The following is a 23,175-nucleotide window of genomic DNA, read 5'->3' on the forward strand; positions in this document are numbered from 1 at the left end:
CTTTCTTTCACTAAAAAGGATGCTGTCAATGTAGCAATAAAGGAGGAGGCAGTAGAGAAACTGGATAGGATAAAAATAGATCAAGAGAGGGTGTCTAAAAAGTATAGAAATTACCCAGTCTGGATGGGATGCATCATTGTTTATTGATGGAAGTAATGTTGGAAATTGCAGAGATTCTGGCCAATGATGGGTATGACAGCACAGTGGTTATGTGACTGGACTAGGAACCCAGAGGCCTGGGCTAATAATTTGGAGATAGGAATTTAACTCCCACCACACTATTTGAGGAATTTAAATTCAGTTAGTTAATTACATCTGGAATAGTGATCATGAAACTACCAAATTGCTTCACTAATACCTTTTAGGGAAGGAAACCTGCCATCCTTGCCTGGTCTGGCTTATATGCGACTCCAGCCCCACAGCAATGTGGTTGATTCTTAACGTAAATGTCCTCGCAAGCCATGTAGCCGTATCAAATATAATGACAGAAAATTATAATCCACATGAACTGCATCAGTTCAGTAACTACCTTCTCAAGGGCAAGCAGGGATGAACAATAAATGCTGGCCTTGCCAGCAACACCTACATCTTATGAACGAATTAACAAAAAAATCTTGCAATGCTTCTTAAATATGTGAGTGGTGTCAGAGGACTGGAAGATTGCAAATGCTACACCCCTGTTCAAAAAAAGGGAGAGGGTTTAACCCACCAAATACAGGCCAGTGAGCTGAACATTGGTGTGGATACTTTGAGACAATAAACTGGGAAAAATGAATTGCCATTTGGAAAAATATGGGTTAATAAATGAAAGCCAGCAAGAATTTATTAAAGCCCCCAAATCGTGTCTGAGTAGCTTACTTGAGTTTTTGATGAAGTAACAGAGTTGGTGAAGGTAGTCAGTAGATGTACATATGGACTTTCAAAAGACAATTGATAAAGTGCCACTTAACGGACTTACTTTGAAAACAGAAGCACATGGTATTAAAGGGATGGTGATGGGGGAGAAATTGAACAGGATAAAAGTAGATAAAGAGGAGGCAGTATGTAATTGGCTATGGCATAGGAGGCAGGGAGTACTGGTGAATCGATGTTTTTCTGATTGGACAGAAGTATGCAGTGGGGTCTGCCAGGGATCAGTATTAAGAGAGAAAACAGAAAATGCTGGAAATACTCAGCAGGTCTGGCATCACCTGTGGAGAGAGAAACAGAGTTAATGCTTCAGGCTGATGACCCTTCATCAGAACAGAATGGTTATTATATTGTGAGGGGTGCAAAGGAAGAGGAACCTGGGGATACATAGTCACAAAGCTTTGAAGGTGGCAAGTTGATAAGGCCGTTAAGAAAGTGTATGGGATACTTAGCTTTGTAAATAGGAGCATGAATACAAAAACAAGGAATAAAACCAGAAACTGCTAGAAATACTAAACTGGTCAGGCAGCATCTGTGGAGAGAGAAACCCAGTTCTGCTGAAAAGCCATCGACCTGAAACGTTAACTTTTTCTCACTCCTCCTCCTAGGCTGTAGAATGCTGATTATTCTAAATAGTCAGAAGCAATATTCTAACCACTGGCAACTGCAGCTCAATGGCTGCTCTCAGCATTAAAATAGCACCGTTAGACATTTAGTTCTTGTTCTGAGTAATACTGGGGTTGGGGGATAAAGACCCACCAAGCTGCTCCCATATTCTCCTGTTTGCCCATGCTACAAGAAATTGGAAGTGGTATTTTCATCACGGTAAATAATTTCTTCCCCATGGTGGATGGCGGTGAAGGATTAATGTTCTTTACTGTATACAGTTTGACCACAAAAATAGGCTTTAATTTTTACTGGTTCGATTACCAACTTAATTGTGTCACATCAAATTAACAGTTAAGCCTATTTTTGGAACAGTATTTTTCTGGAACCTACTTACTTCATGGTACTTAATATGTCATTTATGAAGAAATTAAATTTGTTTTTGGTTTTTTAAGATTTGTCAAGGAGAAGAGACCAACCATTTCACCCAACTTTAACTTTCTTGGCCAATTGCTGGACTTTGAGAAAAAATTGAAGACTCAGACTGGTCAAACAGGAACCATTACCAAACTAAAACTCCTGCAGTTGGAGCGAGCTGGGGAACAGAGGATGAGCCAGGATTGTGGCCACTTTGATACAGTAATGGAAAACCAAGCCTTTACATCCACTACCTCAGACACTATGGATCAGAACCCGACTACATCTGCTACACCTTTATCTGCACTTATGGAATCCACTGTTTCCAAAGTGGAAGAAGAATGTTTTCTGGCTCAAGGAATCAATGGACTTAGCCTGTCCTTGGACAGGCTAGAGGATAACAACCGGTTAAAACGCTCATTTTCGTTGGACATCAAGTCTGTATCGTATCCTATAAGCAGTGGAGATGCTAGTTCTGCACCAATGGCTGCATCTGTCGAAGATAATTGTGATTCTTTGAAGGAATTAAATGTAGGTGAATCTAGCAGGTTCTGTTTGTTCTCATCAGCTCAGAAAGAAGTGGAGCAGCTTTCAGAACACACTACGCCTATTGTGATGGAGATAAACATGAAACAGCCACAAACCATATGGGAGCAAGGAACGCCAAAAAGTGCAGCTATTCCTTCAGCACAAACAGCAGCAAGCACAAACACAGTGCCTAGAACACTCCTGTACCCCCTGCACAGAAGTGGTAGCATGGAGGATAACTATAGAACAAACTTCCTACTGGGTCTTTCTAGCAGCCAACAGCATTTAGCAACATCTGCAGCAGGAATGGGGCTCAAGGGATGGCACTCAGACATACTCTCACCTCAAACCTCAACTGCATCATTGGCCAACACCTGGTACTTTGCAACAGAAGCGTTGGCAGGACAATCTCCCAGGATTTTGTCAAGTTCTACTCTGTTCGGTGGTGCTACAGCCTATTCAGCATTTAGCTGCAGTCAACTACCATCAGGCTGTGACCATGATCAGTCAGGGATGGTGCGTCGGCGTGAGAAACACTGTGACCGCCGAGATTCCAGGCGCAGCTGGCATGAGGAAAGCCCGTATGAAAAACAGTACAAACGGCGCAGCTGTCAAATGGAATTTGAGGAAGGCATGAATGAAAGCACGTCCCGGGAGGACCTAGGAAAAATTGGAAGTCAGTCCAGCTTTTCTGGCAGCATGGAGATCATTGAAGTTTCCTGAAGAAATGTTAAAATACAGACTGTGGTGATTCAGTCAAGTTATAATTCACATGTAGACAGTTTCTGCAAAACTGCACTTCACATTTTCAGCCAGGAACATCAATAATCTAGAATACTGTTGCTCAAATGCTTCAGATGATGACTCTCTGTTCATCATTTAATTCAACATACAAGTATCTTATCTAATCAATGCAATTATGCATAATTGTCAGGCTTTCCTAATGCATTTGAAAAAAAAGGCCCAGTTAGCATTATGTAATTGGCCAATAATGCACTTTGCCTCTGAAGACTGAGCCAAGTTCTATGGAGATTTTTTTTAAATTCCAGACAAGCTGGCAGAATCTGGATATCTGGTGTAATCATAGCTTATGTGATGCAAATTTCTTTGCATCTGTAAATAAATGGTGTAACTATCTTGATTTGAATTTATGGATAGGTAAGGTGCCAGTGCTGCTTAGAGCAAATACCTCAGAATTCTAAAGCTTATACTGTATGTAGGTATTCAGCAAATCAGATCTCAGGTCTTACTTGATACAGATGAGATTTCCAGTTTTTGGCTAGGTTTGAATTTAAACTGCTAATGTGGACTGCAAAATTAGCACTGAGAAAATATCTGTGTGTACATTTACTTGTGGCCATATAAATGAGGACAGTCTCAAAAACAAGTAGAAGTATAAATGAAACAGATACGTGAATTCTATGCAGAGTGCATGAGTTGCAGGTTAGAAGGATGCTTGTGGGAGTCCTCTGGTGGAGAAGTGCTGGAAACTTGTTCAGGATGGTACAAAGTGTCTGCGTGGTGGAGCAATTTTGTTCGAATGTGTAATGTATGAAGAGTTGTCAATGGATAACTGAGACAAATGTTCTTCATCTTGAGGCGAAATATTGAGCATATTTTGAAATAAAATCTGAGATGGTACCTGTTACATACAAGTGTGATTTAAAGTGTGTCAAGTTGATGAGCTGCTCTAATGCCCAAGACTGGAAAGTAAATATTACGTGCTCCAGCACATAAGCAAACTACTCGGATACAGAAAATGATGGAAATACTCTTAAACGTTAACGGTCTCTCTCCACAGATGCTGCTTGACCCCCTGAGTTTCTACGTTCTGCTAATGTTGCCAGGGGGACCTCAAAGTGACTTAGCCCGAAAGGAAGGAAATGACTATTTCTAACACTCGGCCTCCATTGTATTGTACCGCCATAGGAATATGCTGAAATCAAAGCTATGGAATTTCAGTAAACCATTTTAAAATGAAAACAGACAATGCCGAAAATACATAGGGCAGGAGGTCAGAAGAGTGCACATCTAAAATATCATAAGCTGCTTTTTCTCCTGACATCCTGACTGACCTGCTGTGCATTTCCAGCATTGTCTACTTCAAATATCCAGTTTCAGTCTTTAAATTACATTTTTAGAATCCGTAAATGTTTTTGTAAAACGTGATCAGTTACCAATAGCAAATTTCAAGGTGCCAGAAGGTCACTTTTAAAATCAAATGAAATGTCCAATTAAATCCTGAGGGGGTAATAGTGATTAGAATTGGTATAACCAGTTTCTCAAAATTGCTGAGAGCAATATTTTGGCTTAATTTTCCAAACCAGTTCCGTAATGATGTCAAATTATCATTGCAGCTAACTTATTTTCTCAGTTTGCTGTTTACAGATCATTATTTAAATAAAAATGGTACAGCAGCACAACTCCCCCAACAGTAAGTTTATCCAAGTGAGTAACTGAATCTCGTAGACTGGGAACGTCCAAGATTTTGTTCTTGGGTCTGTGATGAATTGAGTTAGCTAATCTCTTAAGTAGTTATAATTGGTTTCATCACCCCCTAGGTTTAACAAAAATTGTGAAGAAATTTGGGTTGGTACTTCTGATTTGAATTAACTAAAAATGACACTGGAGAAAAATTTGCACCACCTTTTGTTTTAAAATGTTTAAAAAATTAATACAATGCACAAAATATATTGTGAATAGAAATGAATAAAATACTACCACATCAACAAGATAGTAAAACATCACAGCCAATGAACACATAGAAGACCCAACAAATCTATAAATTACTATTTGTTGCAAAGTATTTTCCCTTTTGTATGCTCAAGGACTCAAATGTTTAATGTCTGAAGGTAAGATCATGGATCATGCAAGCTGAATAAAACCCAATAAGGTACCCAATAAACTTGTTTTAAACTTTCAACACTGAAATGCACGGTATTGATTATTCCTATTACTAATGTGCATTGGGGACATTTTTGTTGCATTATATATAGTGCTTGCTTTTTCTGCCCTTTGTTTTTCAAATTCTCATTTCTAGATTAGCCCTTTAGATGCAAGTAGCAATTCTAATCTAGCACCAGCGTTGAAGGTGATGTGTTACCCCATATTTGTTGTTTATTTTCAGCTCTGTTATGAAGAATCTTACCTGTGAAAGAAATTCTTTCTGAACATAATTTGTTTCTATCTGTCTCCAAGAGGAGTTGCTGATCACAGAACAAAAGGAACTAGCATAAATGCTTAGCACCATGCAATATGACCAAATATTGTTATAGTTCTCTGCAGCTTCATACACTTTCTGAACTTAAGTTATAAAACTAACAACTGCATTTCCAACTGTACTCTAGCTACCCTCAGTAAAGATCAAGACTTTGTGAAACTCCATAAAAAACTATGATAAATACTACTTGTAGGTAATGTAAGCAACATCAAGGTTATTAAAATGTCATTTTTAATGTATTGTGAAGACAAAAGTACTAAATTATTTTTCCTTGCCTCCATTTCTCCCATTAAGATTACTTATGGTACTGTACATTCTTTCCTTAGTTCTATGTTCATTAATTTACACAGAGTCTGGGACTCAAGTTTCAGCATAGTTGGACCACTTTACAAACCAATAACTTATGTTAATTCACTTTCACTATAAATTAGAGCAAACTATTCCAAATTTTCTCTAACAAGGTGCCCAATGATCAGACTTGAATTGACAATGGAAAAGCTCTGGTAATTGTCACCACCTTTTTGAACTACCTGTCTGAAAGCTTGCAATATATGCAAGTTCCTGAGCTGTACAATAGCAAGTGATTACACTTTTTACCCAAGCACAATTGATATCTTTACAAAAAGAAGCACCAAATAAAACAAGTCGTCTTGAGATGCATCAGACAGATACACAAGGCACCAATTAGCAATGTAAATGTGCTGCAGGACACCAACAAACATGTTGTTTAATTAGGTAAGTGGTGAAAGCTCCAAATCGAAGTATTAAGGCCGTGTCCTTTCTCCATGCATTAATTTAAAATCATCTAATAGTGGCTACTGCAATGAGAACTGATTTGCAGTAGTGCAAATTGGTGCAGATGTTTGTCCCTAAATCCCTCAAGTCTCTCCAAATGATTTTGGTAATCTCTCCATTAACTAACATCCAGCTATCACTAATGGATGGCAGTGTCCACACTATCAGCCAAGAACTTGTACATTGGAATCCAAGTGTTAATTTCCTGTGTACTATTACTTTGCAGTCCAGATCATTCTGGAAGAGAGGCAGAACAGCACATTACAATTAATGCTCAATATACCCAGAAATGCTTGATGCTTCAATTGATTTAATATCTAAACAGCAGATTGGGTGGTGACTGTACACAAATCTAGTGGAGCAAAGAGGGTAACGATTTGGCTCTGATAGTCTATTGGTACTTTATATCTTTGTCAGCTCTCATGCTAAAAGGTTCAAGTCTTTCATTCTCTGGCAATAAGCTATTAAGTTTCTCCATTAATGGAATGGTTTGATCTATGCCCATCTGTATGCGTCGGAGTATAGCAGACATCTCATTAACCTTCTGTATTTGCTCAGCATACTTGGCGTATCTCTTCTGTCGCTCTTGCATAACACTGTATAAGGCAACAACGGAGAGATCCATCTATAAACAAACAAAAATATTATCAAAGTGGTTAACTATTAGAAACTACATTTTTAGGGAGGAAGTGGTTTAAAGTTTGATATAAAATAAAACAAATTATACACAAGCTGAGGCAAAGAGTTTTGACAAGTATACATCGAGTAAATAAACAGCAATGAATCAAAATACCCCTCATTATTCAGGAATAAAGCCCAAAACATGAAGCCACCTACCTAATGTACTGCAATAAAGCTCATAAGTTATTAATGCTTTTTAAAGAGAGTTTTTTCCCCCCAAATACCATAGACAGGACTAGTATATAAATGGAAGCAATTGCCAAGGATACCTGGCTTGGAATCATGCAACTTTTACATTGCAGCAAACTGTCTTCAGAATTTCCTTGCCATAAGATACAGCTGCATATGATCTAAACCAAAAAGGATCCTATTGGCAGAACACACAAATTTCAAAAAAATATTATTCATACATGGGTTGTGAGCGTCACTGACCAGGCCAGCATTATTGCCCAACCCTAATTGCTCGAGAAGGTGTTGGTGAGTTCCCTCATTGAACTGCTGCAGTCCTTGGGGTGCAGGTACACCAACAGTGCTGTTAGTAAGGAAGTTCCAGGATTCTGACCCAGCAATAGCGAATTTATTTCCATCAGTGTAAATTAACAGTTTCCTAGCAGCCAGGTACATAATTTCTGATATCTGCTTCTGTGGTCATTTTTGTCTGATTACACCTCTATAAATGGGCAGCGCAGTGGTTAGCACCGCAGCCTCACAGCTCCAGGGAGCCGGGTTCAATTCTGGGTACTGTCTGTGTGGAGTTTGCAAGTTCTCCCTGTGTCTGCGTGGGTTTCATCCGGGTGCTCCTGTTTCCTTCCACTGCCAAAGACTTGCAGGATTTTGGTAAATTGGCTGTTATAAATTGCCCCTAGTGTAGGTAGGTGGTAGGGCATATGGGATTACTGTGGGGTTAGTATAGATGGGTGGTTGTTGGTCGGCACAGACTCGGTGGGCTGAAGGGCCTGTTTCAGTGCTGTATCTCTAAATTTAAAAAAATAAATAAATGTTTTTCTACATTATGGACAGTATATAAATGCAAGCTGCTATTGTTCAATTAATGATGACAGTCTCAGCTGGGAAAATATGTAAATGGCAGTTGTGGTTGTTACTTTTGTGGCACTACCACCACGCTAAGTGGGATAGATTTCAAACAGATCTAGCAACTCAAAACTGGGCATCCATGAGGCAATGTGGGCCAGCAGCAGCAGAATTGTATTCAACCACAATCTGTAACCTCATGACCCAGCATATCCCCTACTCTACCATTACTATCAGACTGAGGGAGCACCCTTGGTTCAATGAAGAGTGCAGGAGGACATTCCAGGAGCAGGACCAGGCACACCTAAAAATGAGATGTTAACCTGGTGAAGCTACTACACAAGACTACCTGCATGCTAAACAGCAGAAGCAGCATGCGACAGACAGAACTAAGTGATCCCACAACCAGCGGATCAGATCTAAGCTCTGCAGTCCTGCCACATCCAGTCATGAATGGTGGTAGGCAATTAACCAACCAACAGGAAGAGGATGATCCACAAATGTCCCCATCCTCAATGATGGGGTGCCCAGCACATCAGTGTAAAAGACAAGGCTGAAGCATTTGCAACCATCTTCAGCTAGAAGCACCAAGTGGATGATTGATCTCGGCCTCCTCCTGCGATCCCCAGCATCACGGATGCCAGTCTTCAGCCAATTCAATTCACATGATATCAAGAAACAGCTGAAGGCACTGGATACTGCAAAGGCTCTGGACCCTGACAACATTCCGACAATAGTACTGAAGACTTGTGCTCCAGAACTGGCTGTGCCCCTAGCCAAGCTGTTCCAGTACAGCTACAAAACTGGCATTACCTGGCAATGTAGAAAATTTCCCAGGTATGTCCTGTACACAAAAAGCAGGACAAATCCAACCCAGCCAATTACCACCCTATCAGTCTACTCTCGATCATCAGTAGAGCGGTAGAGGTGTCGTGGACAGTTGTTACAACCAAGGTAGGAGTAATGCAATGTTAATTCAGTCCCACTACTCCACAGATCATAGCATATCAAATAAAGTTTCCCACCTACTGAAGACTAGCCAAATTAAACACAGAATAAAGCACACCAAACCAGATTTCTTTAAACAACAACATTAACTATTTATTGGAAAAGAAATAATAGGTCTTAACTAATAACGAGATAAATTATACATGAAAAATTATTCCCTTAACCCTCATGCACACAGACACACATTCAAAAACAAACGGTTAACCAGTTTCAAAAGAGGGTTTTGGATTATAACGGTTTCTTAGGAACAGAAGGATAATAAAAAATAATTGAGTATCACATTCTGGTAGGATGTTTTCAGTACGGTGAGATATCCCAGAGTCAAATGCCACTCAAGGTCTCTCCAGGCGAGGCTGATGAACAGTCTGTGATGGGTAGGTGTTCACGGCAATTTAACTGCAGCGGGCATCATATAGATCTTCCATCAGGCGTGTAGCAACAGGTCTGCTTGGGTTTTGAAGTAGCAGTCTAGCAGTAGAAGACTTTTTCAGATTTCAGGATTTTCTTAGAACACAGGAATCTCACTGGATGCAGAAATTCTTCAGACACAGGAGGCAACAGGAATCTGCTACCTTTCAAATGCAGAATTCCTTTTCAAGAGATGCACGTCTCCTTTACAGAGGGAGGTAACACTTCTCCAGGTCTTGTCTCTCTGGCTCCAGGCAGATCAAGCCAAGATTTCAAATGGCTGCCCTTGGTCTAATTCACAGGCTTTTAAACGGTCCAAAGTGAAAAAAGAACCTTCTTGAACATGGTCACATGTCCAGACACAGGGTCTCCCCCTTGTCACTCAAGGTGCTCTGAAGAAAGGTCAAACCCCTGCGATTTCCTTGAAACTGCTGACCTTCCTGCCCTTTTACAAGTTTAATTTCCTTTCAAAACACCCATAAAGTTCAACTCTTTGTTCTGAACTTCCTTTCAAAACATTGCTGGAATTCTAATTATTTGTGCAGGTGTCCTTCACTGAGTAAAAACCTTCTTTCATTTTTTTTTGAAACACATTGAAGTTCAAGATTTTAGTACAAAAATAAAACTTTTTGTGATGCAATGCTATCAAGCAGCACTTGCACAGCAATAACCTGCTCACTGAAATGCAGTTTGGATTTCGTCAGGGCCACTCAGCTTCTGAACTCATTGCAGCCTTGGTCCAAACATGGACAAAAGAGCTGAATCCAGAGAGGAGTGAGAGTGACTGCCCTTGACATCAAGAAAGTATTTGACCGAGTGTGGCATGAAGAAGCCCTAGCAAAACTGGAGTCAATGGAAATCAAGGGGAAACCTCTCCACTGGTTGGAGTCACACCTAGCACAAAGGGAAATGGTTGTGGTTGTTGGAAATCAATCATCTCAGTCCTAGGATATCACTGCAGGAGTTCCTCAGGGTAGTGTCCTAGGCTCAACCATCTTCAGCTGCTTCATCAATAACTTTCCCTCCATCATAAGATCAGAAGTAGGGATGTTCGCTGATGACTGCACAATGTTCAGCATCATTTGCAACTCCTCAGATACTGAAGCAGTCCGTGTCCATATGCAGCAAATCTGACCAAGCCTGAATGCTGTTCAGGTTAAGTGGCAAGTTACATTCGTGCCACCCAAGTGCCAGGCAATGACCATCTCCCCTTGATGTTCAATGGCATGACCATCACTGAATCTCCCACTATCAACATCCTGGGGGTTACCATTGAGCAGCCATATAAGTACTGTGGCTACAAGAGCAGGTCAGAGGCTGGGAATTCTGCAGCAAGTAACTTATCTCCTGATTCCCCAAAGCTTGTCCACCATCTACAAGGAACAAGCCAGGAGTGTGTTGAAATACTCTCCACTTGCCTGTATGAGTGCAGCTCCAACAAACTCAAGAAGCACAACACCATCCAGGATAAAGAAGCCCATTTGATTGGCATTCCATCCACCATCCTAAACATTCACTCCCTCCACCACCGATGCACAGTGGCAGCAGTGTGTACCATCTACATGATGCACTGCAGCAACTCATCAAGGCTCCTTCGACAGCACCTTCCAAACTCGTGACTGCTAACACCTAGAAGGACCCAGGCAGCAGATGCATGGGAACACTACCACCTGCAAGTTCCCCACCAAGCCACACACCATCCTGACCTGGAAATATATCACCGTTCCTTCACTGTCACCGGGTCAAAATCCTGCAACTCCCTAATAGCATTGTGGGTGTACCGACACCACATGGACTGCAGCGTTTCAAGAAGGCGACTCACCAACTTCTCAAGGGCAATTGGGGATGGGCAATAAATTCTGGCCTAGCCAGCAAAACTCACATCCTTTCCAAGAATAGAAAGAAACTTGGCATAAAAATAGTCTGCAATAAAATTGGTATGTGGTGATTTAATTCCATCTAACCTATTGAGTCGTAAAATCTTTCCATACTGTCTTCCATAATTATGAAATGAAACATTTTCAATCACACTCATGCAAAGAAGGGTCTCTTACTATATAAAAATGTCGTACTTTATACAATAGGAATGGTTAAACCAATGGGGTAGGCCTGCTACAGTTTCAAAAATGGCTTGTTGGTTTGAAAACTAAATTCTCCACTAACAGCTGTTACCCAGAAAAAGAAAAGTTCATTCCATAAGCAATTTATGAGCCAGTTTATGCATGTTGCATTAGAGGATATCTTAAAAGCATCCAACCTCACATTACACAGGTCTCATATTTCTTAATCTTTCTCATCATTTTATATTATATATGACTTTCTGGCACTCTCATATAATTTAAAAAATCTTGCATAGATCTACACGTCATTGACACCTACTATGTAAATACTTCAATGGGAATTCCAATCTTAAAATGTCAACACTTATCTGTCACAGCACTAGGTGGTGCACTAATGGGAGATCTAATATTAAAATAGCAACTTTGGCCGCTCAGTACATGTCACACCACTAAGTCGTGCTCTAATAGGAATTGGAATGTCAAGTGACAACACTGACCTGTAACAAGTACTTATTATACAATTAGTCGGTCCTGTATTTCTTTTCCCCACAAATCAACAACCAATTGCATTCATATAGCATCCTTAACATATATAAACATCCAAAGGCACGTCACAGAAGTGAAAGCAGATGAAAACTGATAGACAAAAGAAGGAAATGTTAGAACATACATGCATACAAGCCTGCTCTGCCATTTGATAAGATCATGGCTGATTTGAAAGTGGTCTCACCTCCACTTTCCTGTTTGCTCCTCATAACACTTGACTCCCTCGTCTATCAAGAATCTATCTAACTCAACCTTGAATATATTCAATGACCCAGCCTCTACTGCTCTCTGAGGAAGCGAATTCCACAGTCTAACGACTCAGAGAAAAAACTTCTCAACTCAGTCTTAATTGGGAAATCCCTTATTTCTAAACTGTGTCCCCTAGTCCTAGTTTCACCCATAAGTGGAAGCATCCACCCCATCAATTCCCCTCAGGATCTTATATGTTTCAAGCAGATCACCTCTCATTCTTCTAAACTCCAATGGGTATAGGCTCAATCTGTTCATCCTTTCCTCATAAAATAAGCCCTTCATTCCAGGAATCAATCGAATGAACTTCTCTGAACTGCTTCTAATGCAATTTTATCCTTTTTTAAGGAAGGAGACCAAATCTATACATCGTACTCCAGATGTGGTCTTAGCAAGGCCCGATACAGCTGCAGCAAAACTTCACTACTTTCATATTCTATTCGACTTGCAAGAAACAACATTCCATTTGCCTTCCTAATCACTTGCTGTACCTGCATCCTAATTTCTGACTCATGTACCAGGACACCCAGATTAGGAGGCATGCTTGGTCAAGGAGCTATGTTTTAAGGCAGAAATTGAAGAGAGAGGGGGAGGCGAAGAGGTTTAGGCAGAGAATTCCAGAGCTCAAGACCTGGGGAGCTGAAGGCACAGCCACCAATGGTGGTTAAAAGGAATCCGGGCATAATCATTTATGATTACTGGTTACTGAAATTCTCCATTTTACTGCACCTGGGAGTTACATTATTCAAGAGATCACCTATAACCATAGGACTAAATGCACAGAATCCCTGTTTATTCAGCAGACTTAAGGAAAGCTGGACCTGGAAAATGTCAGAGCTAAAACTGAACTTGGTAGCAAATCACCTAAGATTTAATTTACTTGTAAGACTGGAATAAAACAGGATAAAAATGCAGACATGAATATGGATTTAAAATTAAGGCACCAATGTCTAAATTTATTAATTACTGTATTAAGGACTATAAGAAACTGTAAAATATTTTTGCCACATAACACCCAGCTCCAACCCAAATACAGAATACACAGGAGTTAGCTTGAATGTATGCTAGCATAACTCTATACACTGTCATGTTCTAGTCTCCAAGCCTGTTAATAGTTATTTCAAAGCTTAGGTTCTTGCTTAAATGATTCCAAACTAGAACAACATAAATCATATCGGAATGTATTTAATGTTCTGGAGAACAGATGCTGATGTAAATAGCCCTCCACTAACTATGTTCTATGTACTTTTAGTCACCTGATTAACTGAAGTGCTTGTTTTCTTATATGTGATGTTATATAACAGGGAGGCAGTAAGGCTATCCATTCTCTAGCTAGTGGAAAAGCCCCTGGAAGGGATGGCATTACCCCTGAAATAATCAAGAATGCCAAGCCTGCTATACTCTCAGCACTACATGAACTGCTTTGCCTGTGCTGGGATGAGGGAGCAGTACCACAGGACATGCGCGATGCCAATATCATCAGCCTCCATAAGAACAAGGGTGACTGCAACAACTACCGTGAAATCTCCCTGCTCAGCAGAGTGTGGAAAGCCTTCGCTCGAGTCATTTTAAACAGACTCCAGAAGCTGGCTGAGCGTGTCTACTCTGAGGCACATTGCGGCTTTCGAGCAGAGAGATCCACCATTGACATTGGGCAGCACAGTGGCGCAGTGGTTAGCACCGCAGCCTCACAGCTCCAGCGACCCGGGTTCAATTCTGGGTACTGCCTGTGCGGAGTTTGCAAGTTCTCCCTGTGGGTTTTCGCCGGGTGCTCCGGTTTCCTCCCACAGCCAAAGACTTGCAGGTTGATAGGTAAATTGGCCATTATAAATTGCCCCTAGTATAGGTAGGTGGTAGGGGAATTGTGGGGATGTGTTAAGAATATGGGATTAATGTAGGATTAGTATAAATGGGTGGTTGATGGCCGGCACAGACTCGGTGGGCCGAAGGGCCTGTTTTAGTGCTGTATCTCTAAATAAATAAATAATAAATGCTGTTCTCCCTTCGCCAGCTACAGGAGAAATGCTGCGAATGGATGCCCCTCTACGTTGCCTTCATTGATCTCACCAAAGCCTTTGACCTCGTCAACAGACGTGGTCTCTTCAGACTACTAGCAAAGATTGGATGTCCACCAAAGCTACTAAGTATCATCACCTCATTCCATGACAATATGAAAGGCACAATTCAGCATAACGGTGCCTCATCAGACCCCTTTCCTATCCTGACTGGCGTGAAGCAGGGCTGTGTTCTCGCACCGACACTGTTTGGGATCTTCTTCTTACTGCTGCTCTCCCATGCATTCAAGTCTTCAGAAGAAGGAATTTTCCTCCACACAAGATCAGATGGCAGGTTGTTCAACCTTGCCCGTCTTAGAGCGAAGACCAAAGTACGGAAGGTCCTCATCAGGGAACTCCTCTTTGCTGACGATGCTGCAATAACATCCCACACGGAAGCGGCACAGTGGCGCAGTGGTTAGCACCGCAGCCTCACAGCTCCAGCGACCTGGGCTCGATTCTGGGTACTGCCTGTGCGGAGTTTGCAAGTTCTCCCTGTGTCCACGTGGGTTTCCGCCGGGTGCTCTGGTTTCCTCCCAAAGCCAAGGACTTGCAGGTTGATAGGTAAATTGGCCATTGTAAATTGCCCCTAGTGTAGGAGATGGTGGTAGGCGAATTGTGGGGATGTGATAGGGAATATGGGGTTAATGTAGGGTTAGTATTAAAAAAATGGGTGGTTGTTGGTCAGCACAGACTTGGTGGGCCGAAGGGCCTGTTTCAGTGCTGTATCTGTAAATAAAATAAAAGTAGAGCGTCTGCAGAGACTCATCGACAGGATTGCGGCTGCCTGCAATGAATTTGGCCTAACCATCAGCCTCAAGAAAACGAACATCATGGGACAGGACGTCAGAAATGCTCCATCAATCAATATTGGCGAGCACGCTCTGGAAGTGGTTCAAGAGTTCACCTACCTAGGCTCAACTATCACCAGTAACCTGTCTCTCGATGCAGAAATCAACAAGCGCACGGGAAAGGTGTCTGCTGCTATGTCCAGACTGACCAAAAGGGTGTGGGAAAATGGCACACTGACACCGAACACAGAAGTCCCAGTGTTTCAAGCCTGTGTCCTCAGTACCTTGCTCTACGGCAGCGAGGCCTGGACAACGTATGTCAGCCAAGAGCAACATCTCAACGCATTCCATCTTCGCTGTCTCCGGAGAATCCTTGGCATCAGGTGGCAGGACTGTATCTACAAAGTCCTTGAGGTGGCCAACATCCTCAGCATATATGCCCTATTGAGCCAGCAGCGTTTGAGATGGCTTGGCCATGTGAGCCACATGGAAGATGGCAGGATCCCCAAGGACGCATTGTACAGCGAGTTAGTCACTGGTACCAGACCCACTGGCCGTCCATGTCTCCGCTTTAAAGATGTCGGCAAATGCAACATGAAGTCCTGTGACATTGACCACAAGTTGTGGGAGTCAGTTGCCAGTGATCACCAGAGCTGGCGGACAGTCATAAAGGCGGGGCTAAAGAGAGGCGAGTCGAAGAGACTTAGCAGTTGGCAGGAAAAGAGACAGAAATGTAAGGACAGCGCCAACTGTGTAACAGCCCCGACAACCAATTTTATCTGCAGCACCTGTGGAAGAGTCCGTCACTCTAGAATTGGCCTTTATAGTCACTCCAGGCACTGCTCCACAAACCACTGACCACCTCTAGGCGCTTACCCATTGTCTCTCGAGACAAGGAGGCCAAAGAAGAAAAATAACAGGGAGGCAGTTAAATTAATTGTACTGCAGTATTGAAAGCAACAATAACATCCTGCTTGGACATGGTACTTTACTAAACACACATTTTTGCTTTGTCAAATGTTCAACTCACATTCAAAATATTTTTCTGTCTGTAAGCAATACGAGCAAGACTTGTTGCCTTGCATTCCAACAATGCAGTGGTGTATAAGTGTATGTTCTGAATTCGTTGCCAGATGGTAGCACTTTAGAGCCTTCTGGACTCAGTGAGTTAAACAATTTCAGATCATAACATCTGCCCCCATTTTTTCAGATGGCAGATGTTGGTGATGATTCTGCTATTCATATTTACACCTCCTCCAGAACCAACCTTTGTTTCTGTACTTGTCCCATTACCATCTTATTTTGCTTTCTGCATCATCCCCTTATGTCATTTAATCTTTCCAGCCTTCCACCCTATCACAGACCTTCCCTTTTGTTTTTCCTCACCACACCACCACCACCCCCCCCCACCCCCCAATACTTGCTTAAAATTTGCTACACTCTAACTTTTTCCAGTTCTGACAAAAGACCTGAAACATTAACTCTGCTTCTTTCTCCACAGATGCTGTATGACTTGCTGAGTATTTCCAGCATTATCTGTTTTTATACCAGATGGAGTGTTTCGGTTGAATAAGGGAAAGCTGGATAAGTACACGAGGGAGAAAAGAACAGAAGGATATGGATTTTTTTATTCATTTCATGGGATGTGGATGTCGCTGGCAAGGCCAGCATTTATTGCCCATTCCTAATTGCCCTTGTGGAGGTGGTGGTGAGCTGCCTTCTTGAACCGCTGCAATTGATCTGGTGTGGATACACCCACAGTGTTGTTAGGGAGGGAGTTCCAGGATTCTGATCCAGTGACAGTGAAGGAACAGCGAAATATTTCCAAGTCAGGATGGTGTATGGCTTGGAGGGGAACTTGCAGATGGTGGTCTTCCCACACGACTGCTGCCCTTGTTCTTCTAGTTGGAAGAGGTCGCAGGTTTGGAAGGTGCTGTTGAAGGATGTGTGGTGAGTTGCTGCAGTGCATCTTGTTTGTGGTACACACTGCTGCCACTGTGTGCCTGTGATGGAGGGAGTGAATGTTTAGCATGGTGGATGGGTGCCGATAAAGCGGCCTGCTTTGTCCTGAATGATGCCAAGCTTTCTAAATGTTGTTAGAGCCGCATTCATCCAGGCATAGGGCGAGATGAAGTTAGGTGGGAGGAGGCTCATGTGGAGCATAAACACTGGTACAGATCTTTTAGGCTCAATGGCCTGTTTCTGTGCTGTCACTCAAAACACCCATATTGTCAACATCAATATATGGTCTGCCAATTATTTTTCAAAACTGAAAGAAAATCCAACATAGATACCAATCAGCAAATACAATGTGACAAATAAAACTAAGTACAATTAAACAACAGAAAAAATGCAATGCCAGTAGAAAGCATAAAATAATGATCAGATCCTGCTATACACGTTCTGTTTGATGCAATACCCAGTTGTTACAACAGGGGAATTAGAGCAAAGGAGCCATATTGACAGAATCATTAAGATAGATTATGGCTACCAGTTTCTATAGTAACCACATTGTTTAATAGCTTTGCAGCAAATATTGTGTTGAGGGTTCTATTACTGTTACCAAAGCAATTTACTTTTTAATCTCAAGATCTCTTTTACATGTTTTCATTCTGAATCTTTGTTATTTCTGCACTAAACCAGATAAATGATCAGCTTGTCACCCAGTTAGTTAATGGGTTTGATAGTGTTTATGAAACAATTATTTGATTAATGACCTTCTTTTCATTCAGTCCTCCAAAGAGCTTTCAAATTTATGTACTCAACTTTCCTTACATTAAAAAGATTGTAGTATATTTACATGAGATCTATAAATGATCAGGTATAGATAAGCACCTGTTTTTGTTAACTATTAACTAGCTTTTTCAGCTGTCAAAAAGTTCAGGTTATGCATGTTGTAGATAAATATACATCACAACCATTGACTGCTTAAACCAAGCTACTCTAGCTATTATTGAAAGTGCTTTTTTTATTCGTTCATGGGATTTGGATGTCGCTGGCAAGGCCAGCATTTCTTGCCCATCCCTAATTGCCCTTGACAAGGTGGTGGTGAGCTGTCTTCTTGAATTGTTGCAGTCAATCTGGTGCAGGTACACCCACAGTGCTGTGAGGGAAGGAATTCCAGGATTTTGATACAGCGACAGTGATACCGGTATCTGAGGAATTGCAAATGGTACTGAACATCCCCACTTCTGACCTTATGATGGAGGGAAGGCCATTGATGAGGAAGCTGAAGATGGTTGGGCCTAGGACACTACCCTAAGGGACTCCTGCAGCAATGTCCTGCAGCTGAGATGTTTGGCCTCCTTTTGCCTTAATAGCAAAATCATTCAATAACTTTATCATTTGCACCATTGCTATTATAATATCTCACTATCAAGCAAATGATTCAGAATACTCTGAAAAGTATGTTTACATAAGCTATGAAAATATTTACCATTAAATATACATTACTTGGCAAATCACCCGTGGCATTACTGACAGCGAGCCAGAAATTTTGCTGTCGGGATCTTAAACTCTTCTTCCCTGCCCCCTCCACCTTCACTTCCAACAAGTGTGAGGAGTTTGTTATCTTCTTTATCACAAAGATTGAGACCATCTGTTTAGCTGCCTATGTTGTATCCATCTTCTCCTCTAGCCCACCAAGACAAACTTCCCCCGTTCCCCTGCCCTAGCCCTGGACTTGCATCTTTCTCTAGTTCCTCTCCTATCTCCAGTCATGCCCCCTTGTCCATGAGACCAACCTCCTGGTCTCGCAAACCTATTCCCACTGAATTGCTAACCATGCAACTTCCCTCCCTGGCCCCAATGCTCGATGATATTGTAAATGGTTCATCTCCTCTGCTACTGTTCCCCTCCTTTTCAAATTTGCCATCATTATTCCCCCTCCTCAAAAAAACCACCCTTGACCCGTATGTTTCTGCAAATTATTGCCCCATCTCTGACCTTCCATAACTCACCAAAATCCTTGAATGTCATGTTGCCACCCAAATTCGTGCCCAACCTTTTATGGCTAGATTTCTTTGACTAGTTACTCAGGATTGGTTGTTTTCATAGACCCTTAGTAGCTTCTTACTGGCAGCTTTCTAGGCATGTCCTCATTTTTGATTCTCACATTGTATACCTCTTCAGTTTTGATTGTTGCTGGCTTACTTTGAACTAACCAAAATGTGTGACGGCAAAAATCTCAGATTGCAGGAAGCATGTATTACGCAATAAAGTTTGTGCAAATGCAAGATTTTTAATAAATTAATAGGTAAGAAATCTCATCTCTATATCAAGCATGATTCATTTAGAATCTGGCACTGCAATTATGAAAAACTGATATTGCCTCTAATCAACAGCAGAAAATATAAACTTCATCTTTTGAGTTCTTTCTCAGCAAATTTCTAAATGCTGATTGTTATCACAATGGGTTAGACAAGAAATACATGCACCAAAGCAGAAGAGAATAATATATACATTAAACAGAATTACAGGGAAGTCATCTAATTTATGGTAACAAATTAGATTGTAAATAATGGTCAATGTGGAACTTCTTAAGAAGGGGCCTGCCCTGTAGCACTTAGCACTTTCAGCATTTCAGGAAGGTAATTAACCCTGACCAATCCGAACTTAAAAAATGTCAGAAGACTAGTACACAAAACAGGTCATGGCAGATTTATAAATGTTTCAAGGGGATAGGAACACAGATTTATTTTCCATGAACCATATTGCACAAATTTTTGATACCTTTTGGTACATTTGCATGATTCCTTCATTTGGTCTTTTTGGTGAATATTTGTTTTATATTTCTGCAAGCAATGGTCTCAAAACATCTTGTTCAACTCCTTTTCAGTCATTGCTTGTTGCTCCTGTATTTTGCATCGATCATATTTAGTGGAACCTAAATTTTCTTCCACAGCCTGAACCTTTCAATGGATGCATTCAATCATCTCAAAATTAACTTTCAATGCTGTCATAATCCAAGTTCAGTAATATCCTTAATTGTCAATTTAGGCATATGGTTTTCTTGAACTTTCCTTAAGCGCTCTTAAGTCTGATCTTTTTCTCCCCCCAACATCTTTGTAACCTGTGTATTTATAGTTTTGGGTCTGGTCTTTTGTTTGCCACTCATCTCAGAACCTTGTAATTTATTTTCTCAAGAGTTCAGCCATTCTTCATTCAATACAGCAAGTTTCTTCAACCTTCTTTCATGATGAAACAAATTGTAGAAGAGAAAATATATGTAATGCCCGTTAGGACAGGATGGAGGGGTGCACTGTCTTTCTCTAGTTCCACTTCTCCACGGGTCACAACATATATTTAAATGTTTTACCCAGTTACTGATACAGCCAATTATACACTTCATCTATTTTAGTTTCAGAATAAACTTCCACAAACCAGTTTCTTTAATAAACAAAATTAATTTATTATAAAGCACGATTCATTCAATAAAGATGCAAAGCTTATTTACACACAGGTTGAAGTATGAAATATATATTCCCTTCTAAATAATCCAAGACCCACGCACACACACCGGTTAAAGGAAAAATAAAGAAGCTTTCTCTGCAAAGATCAACTTTACAAAAACAAAAATACTTTGACCAAATACTTGCTAATTTTTGAAGAAAAAGAAGAATTTTTCAAATGGTTCTTTGGTCTGGTGTCCAGGTACACACAGTGGTCACCGGGATCTTTTCAGAAGCAGTTTGTTCAGGAGATGTCAAGAGAATGTGTTGCAGAAGCTTCTCAGGAGAAATGCTGCATCAGTTTCTCCAGTTCTCACACTGGATTCTCACAGTTTTTCAAAGAGGTGGAACAGGATGACCTGGTAGCCTCTCTCTCTTAGTAGGCTTGCACCCCAACTGCCCATTCTAACAGTTCAAGAACGAAACCAACTCCCGACCACCATAAATCTAGACATGTCATTTCTCTGCAAACCTCAGTCAGCAAGTCTCCTGCTGTTCACTTAGCTTAAGACCGAAAATATATAACGTATATAAGACTCCAGTAAGAGTTTGTAAAAAAAGTCCCAAGTGTCCTACCATTGACACTTTATTTTTTGAAAAAAATCAAGTCCAGAATCTCCTCAAATATTCTCCACAGTCTTTTACACACAAGTCCTCAAAAATATTAACAATGGAAGCACGTTCATGACATGCCAGAAACTAACATGAAACGGGCAATGTCCGCTGAATGCGCAAAGATGTCGGCCCAAGGCTCACTAGAAATTGGGTCTCGAGCTTCAACTCTGAAACCATTGATATGCGATTGCCAATGGGAGTCCTTATGCAGCTCATCGGTCTGAAATTTAGCCAGCTGTAACTTTGAACCAGTAGGAGATACGTCCTGGCAAATGAGAGTGGATCAAGCTTGGGCTGATAGCGAACCACAGCATTTTTGTGGAGCCAAGAAGAGCTCTCCTGCTCCTCCTGACTCCACAGAAATGAAAGTACAAAACAGTTAACTTACATTTTTGTGAGCAGCCTCTAGTGGCTCTTGTTAAGGACCACCAGTTAGGCCACTGTGGACCCAGAACTGGGCAGAGCATGCATGGCTCCTGAAACAGGTGCAAGGACCATAATTTGTATATCCAAGACACTTAATGCCCATTTCAGACAGGCGCCATGGACATCCAATTTGGCAGCTGGCACACATCCAGGGGAATTGGGCATGGGAAATTGCAACCCAAATATTTTGCCAAAGATAAAAGGGCTTAAAAGGGGTCAATTTCTTCCCCTGCCTCTGTTAAAAGTCAGGTGTAACAGTTGGATGAAAAGTGAACTATAAGGCACCGTGTACTGTTTACATTCTCCGTCCCTGCCACCACCCTCTTAGCTGGATTTTAGTCAGCTACAAGACATGGCTGCTCTACTCGCAACTGAAAAGAGCTGAAAAACAAACACGTTTTGTCAACTCTGTTTGGATGCATGGAGAGCAGCTATGTTTCACAACTGAAATGATGGTAGTTTGGGGAGATTGCTGAATCAGAGAAACAAGCAGTTAGTTGTGAATCTCAGTTGTCTTCTGTTCCCAAAAACCATTTCATTATCTTTGATACTCAGCTCTTCCAACAATCTGCAAATAAAGCTGGCTGGAATTTTACGCTGCAGCAGTGGCCCCGCCCACCAGCTAAAAATAAATCAGGGGACAGTCCGCCTCCAACAGGCCTGGAAGCCACACAGCAATCTTGCATGGCCAAGGCCCTTAACTGGCCTCGGTTGGGACTTCTGTCCCTCTGAGTCAGGAAGTCGTGCCTCCAAGACTAGAGGGCTGGCAGCTCCTCAGTCCCAGCAGCAACACCGGGAGTGGAGGCAAGAAGAGGATGATGAACGTCGCCCTTCAGCGGGGTCAGTGGGATTCAGGCCTTGCTGGGGACAATTGGCTGGGTCCCGCCGAGAGGGGTTGGGAGTCAGAGAGCAGGGCGGGGGTAGTTTTAGCAGGGGTGGCCCATGCTTCTGGGTGGGTCCTCTGTGGGGCACAGGGTGCCCAATCAGGAGGGTCCCACCTCCCCCCACCCCGCAAGGAGGCTGCCAGATTTTACTGGGCAGCCTCTTAAGGTGCTGCAATGCCTGTCTGCCACTGGTAAAATAGCATTGGGATCAGGTATGTGTCAGGAATGGCAACACCCCACCTCCCACTCAATTTTACGCCAACCTCCCATAAAATTCTGGTTGCTGTTTCCTAACAGTTGAGTGTCTCTACATGACTCCCTGATGTGGCATTCTGCATAGCATTCCAGTAAGATGCAAAAGCTGAGAAATGACAACAATAAAGTAAAAACTGCTGGTACCTGCACCAGTAATCTATAAAAGAACTGCATTTATATACTGCCTTTCACATTCTCTTGCTGTAACGTGCTGTGAGACAGCCTAGGAATTACCTTCAGT

General features: G+C 41.7%; 2 protein-coding genes across 12 annotated transcripts in view; one reads left to right on the forward strand and one right to left on the reverse strand.

The window, feature by feature from the left end:
* Positions 1-5,919, forward strand: part of dusp16 (dual specificity phosphatase 16) — a 168,062-nt gene extending 162,143 nt beyond the window's left edge. For all 9 annotated transcript variants that reach the window (XM_068050626.1, XM_068050628.1, XM_068050625.1 and 6 more), the window contains one exon: positions 1,971-5,919. In XM_068050626.1, the coding sequence (XP_067906727.1) occupies positions 1,971-3,183 (1,213 nt within the window). In that variant the 3' untranslated portion in view covers positions 3,184-5,919. The remainder of the gene's footprint in view (positions 1-1,970) is intronic.
* Positions 5,087-23,175, reverse strand: part of borcs5 (BLOC-1 related complex subunit 5) — a 116,009-nt gene continuing 97,920 nt past the window's right edge. For all 3 annotated transcript variants that reach the window (XM_068050634.1, XM_068050633.1, XM_068050635.1), the window contains exon 5: positions 5,087-7,100. In XM_068050634.1, the coding sequence (XP_067906735.1) occupies positions 6,867-7,100 (234 nt within the window). In that variant the 3' untranslated portion in view covers positions 5,087-6,866. The remainder of the gene's footprint in view (positions 7,101-23,175) is intronic.

The sequence above is a fragment of the Heterodontus francisci genome, chromosome 18 (assembly GCF_036365525.1).
Source record: "Heterodontus francisci isolate sHetFra1 chromosome 18, sHetFra1.hap1, whole genome shotgun sequence".
Taxonomy (NCBI): domain Eukaryota; kingdom Metazoa; phylum Chordata; class Chondrichthyes; order Heterodontiformes; family Heterodontidae; genus Heterodontus; species Heterodontus francisci.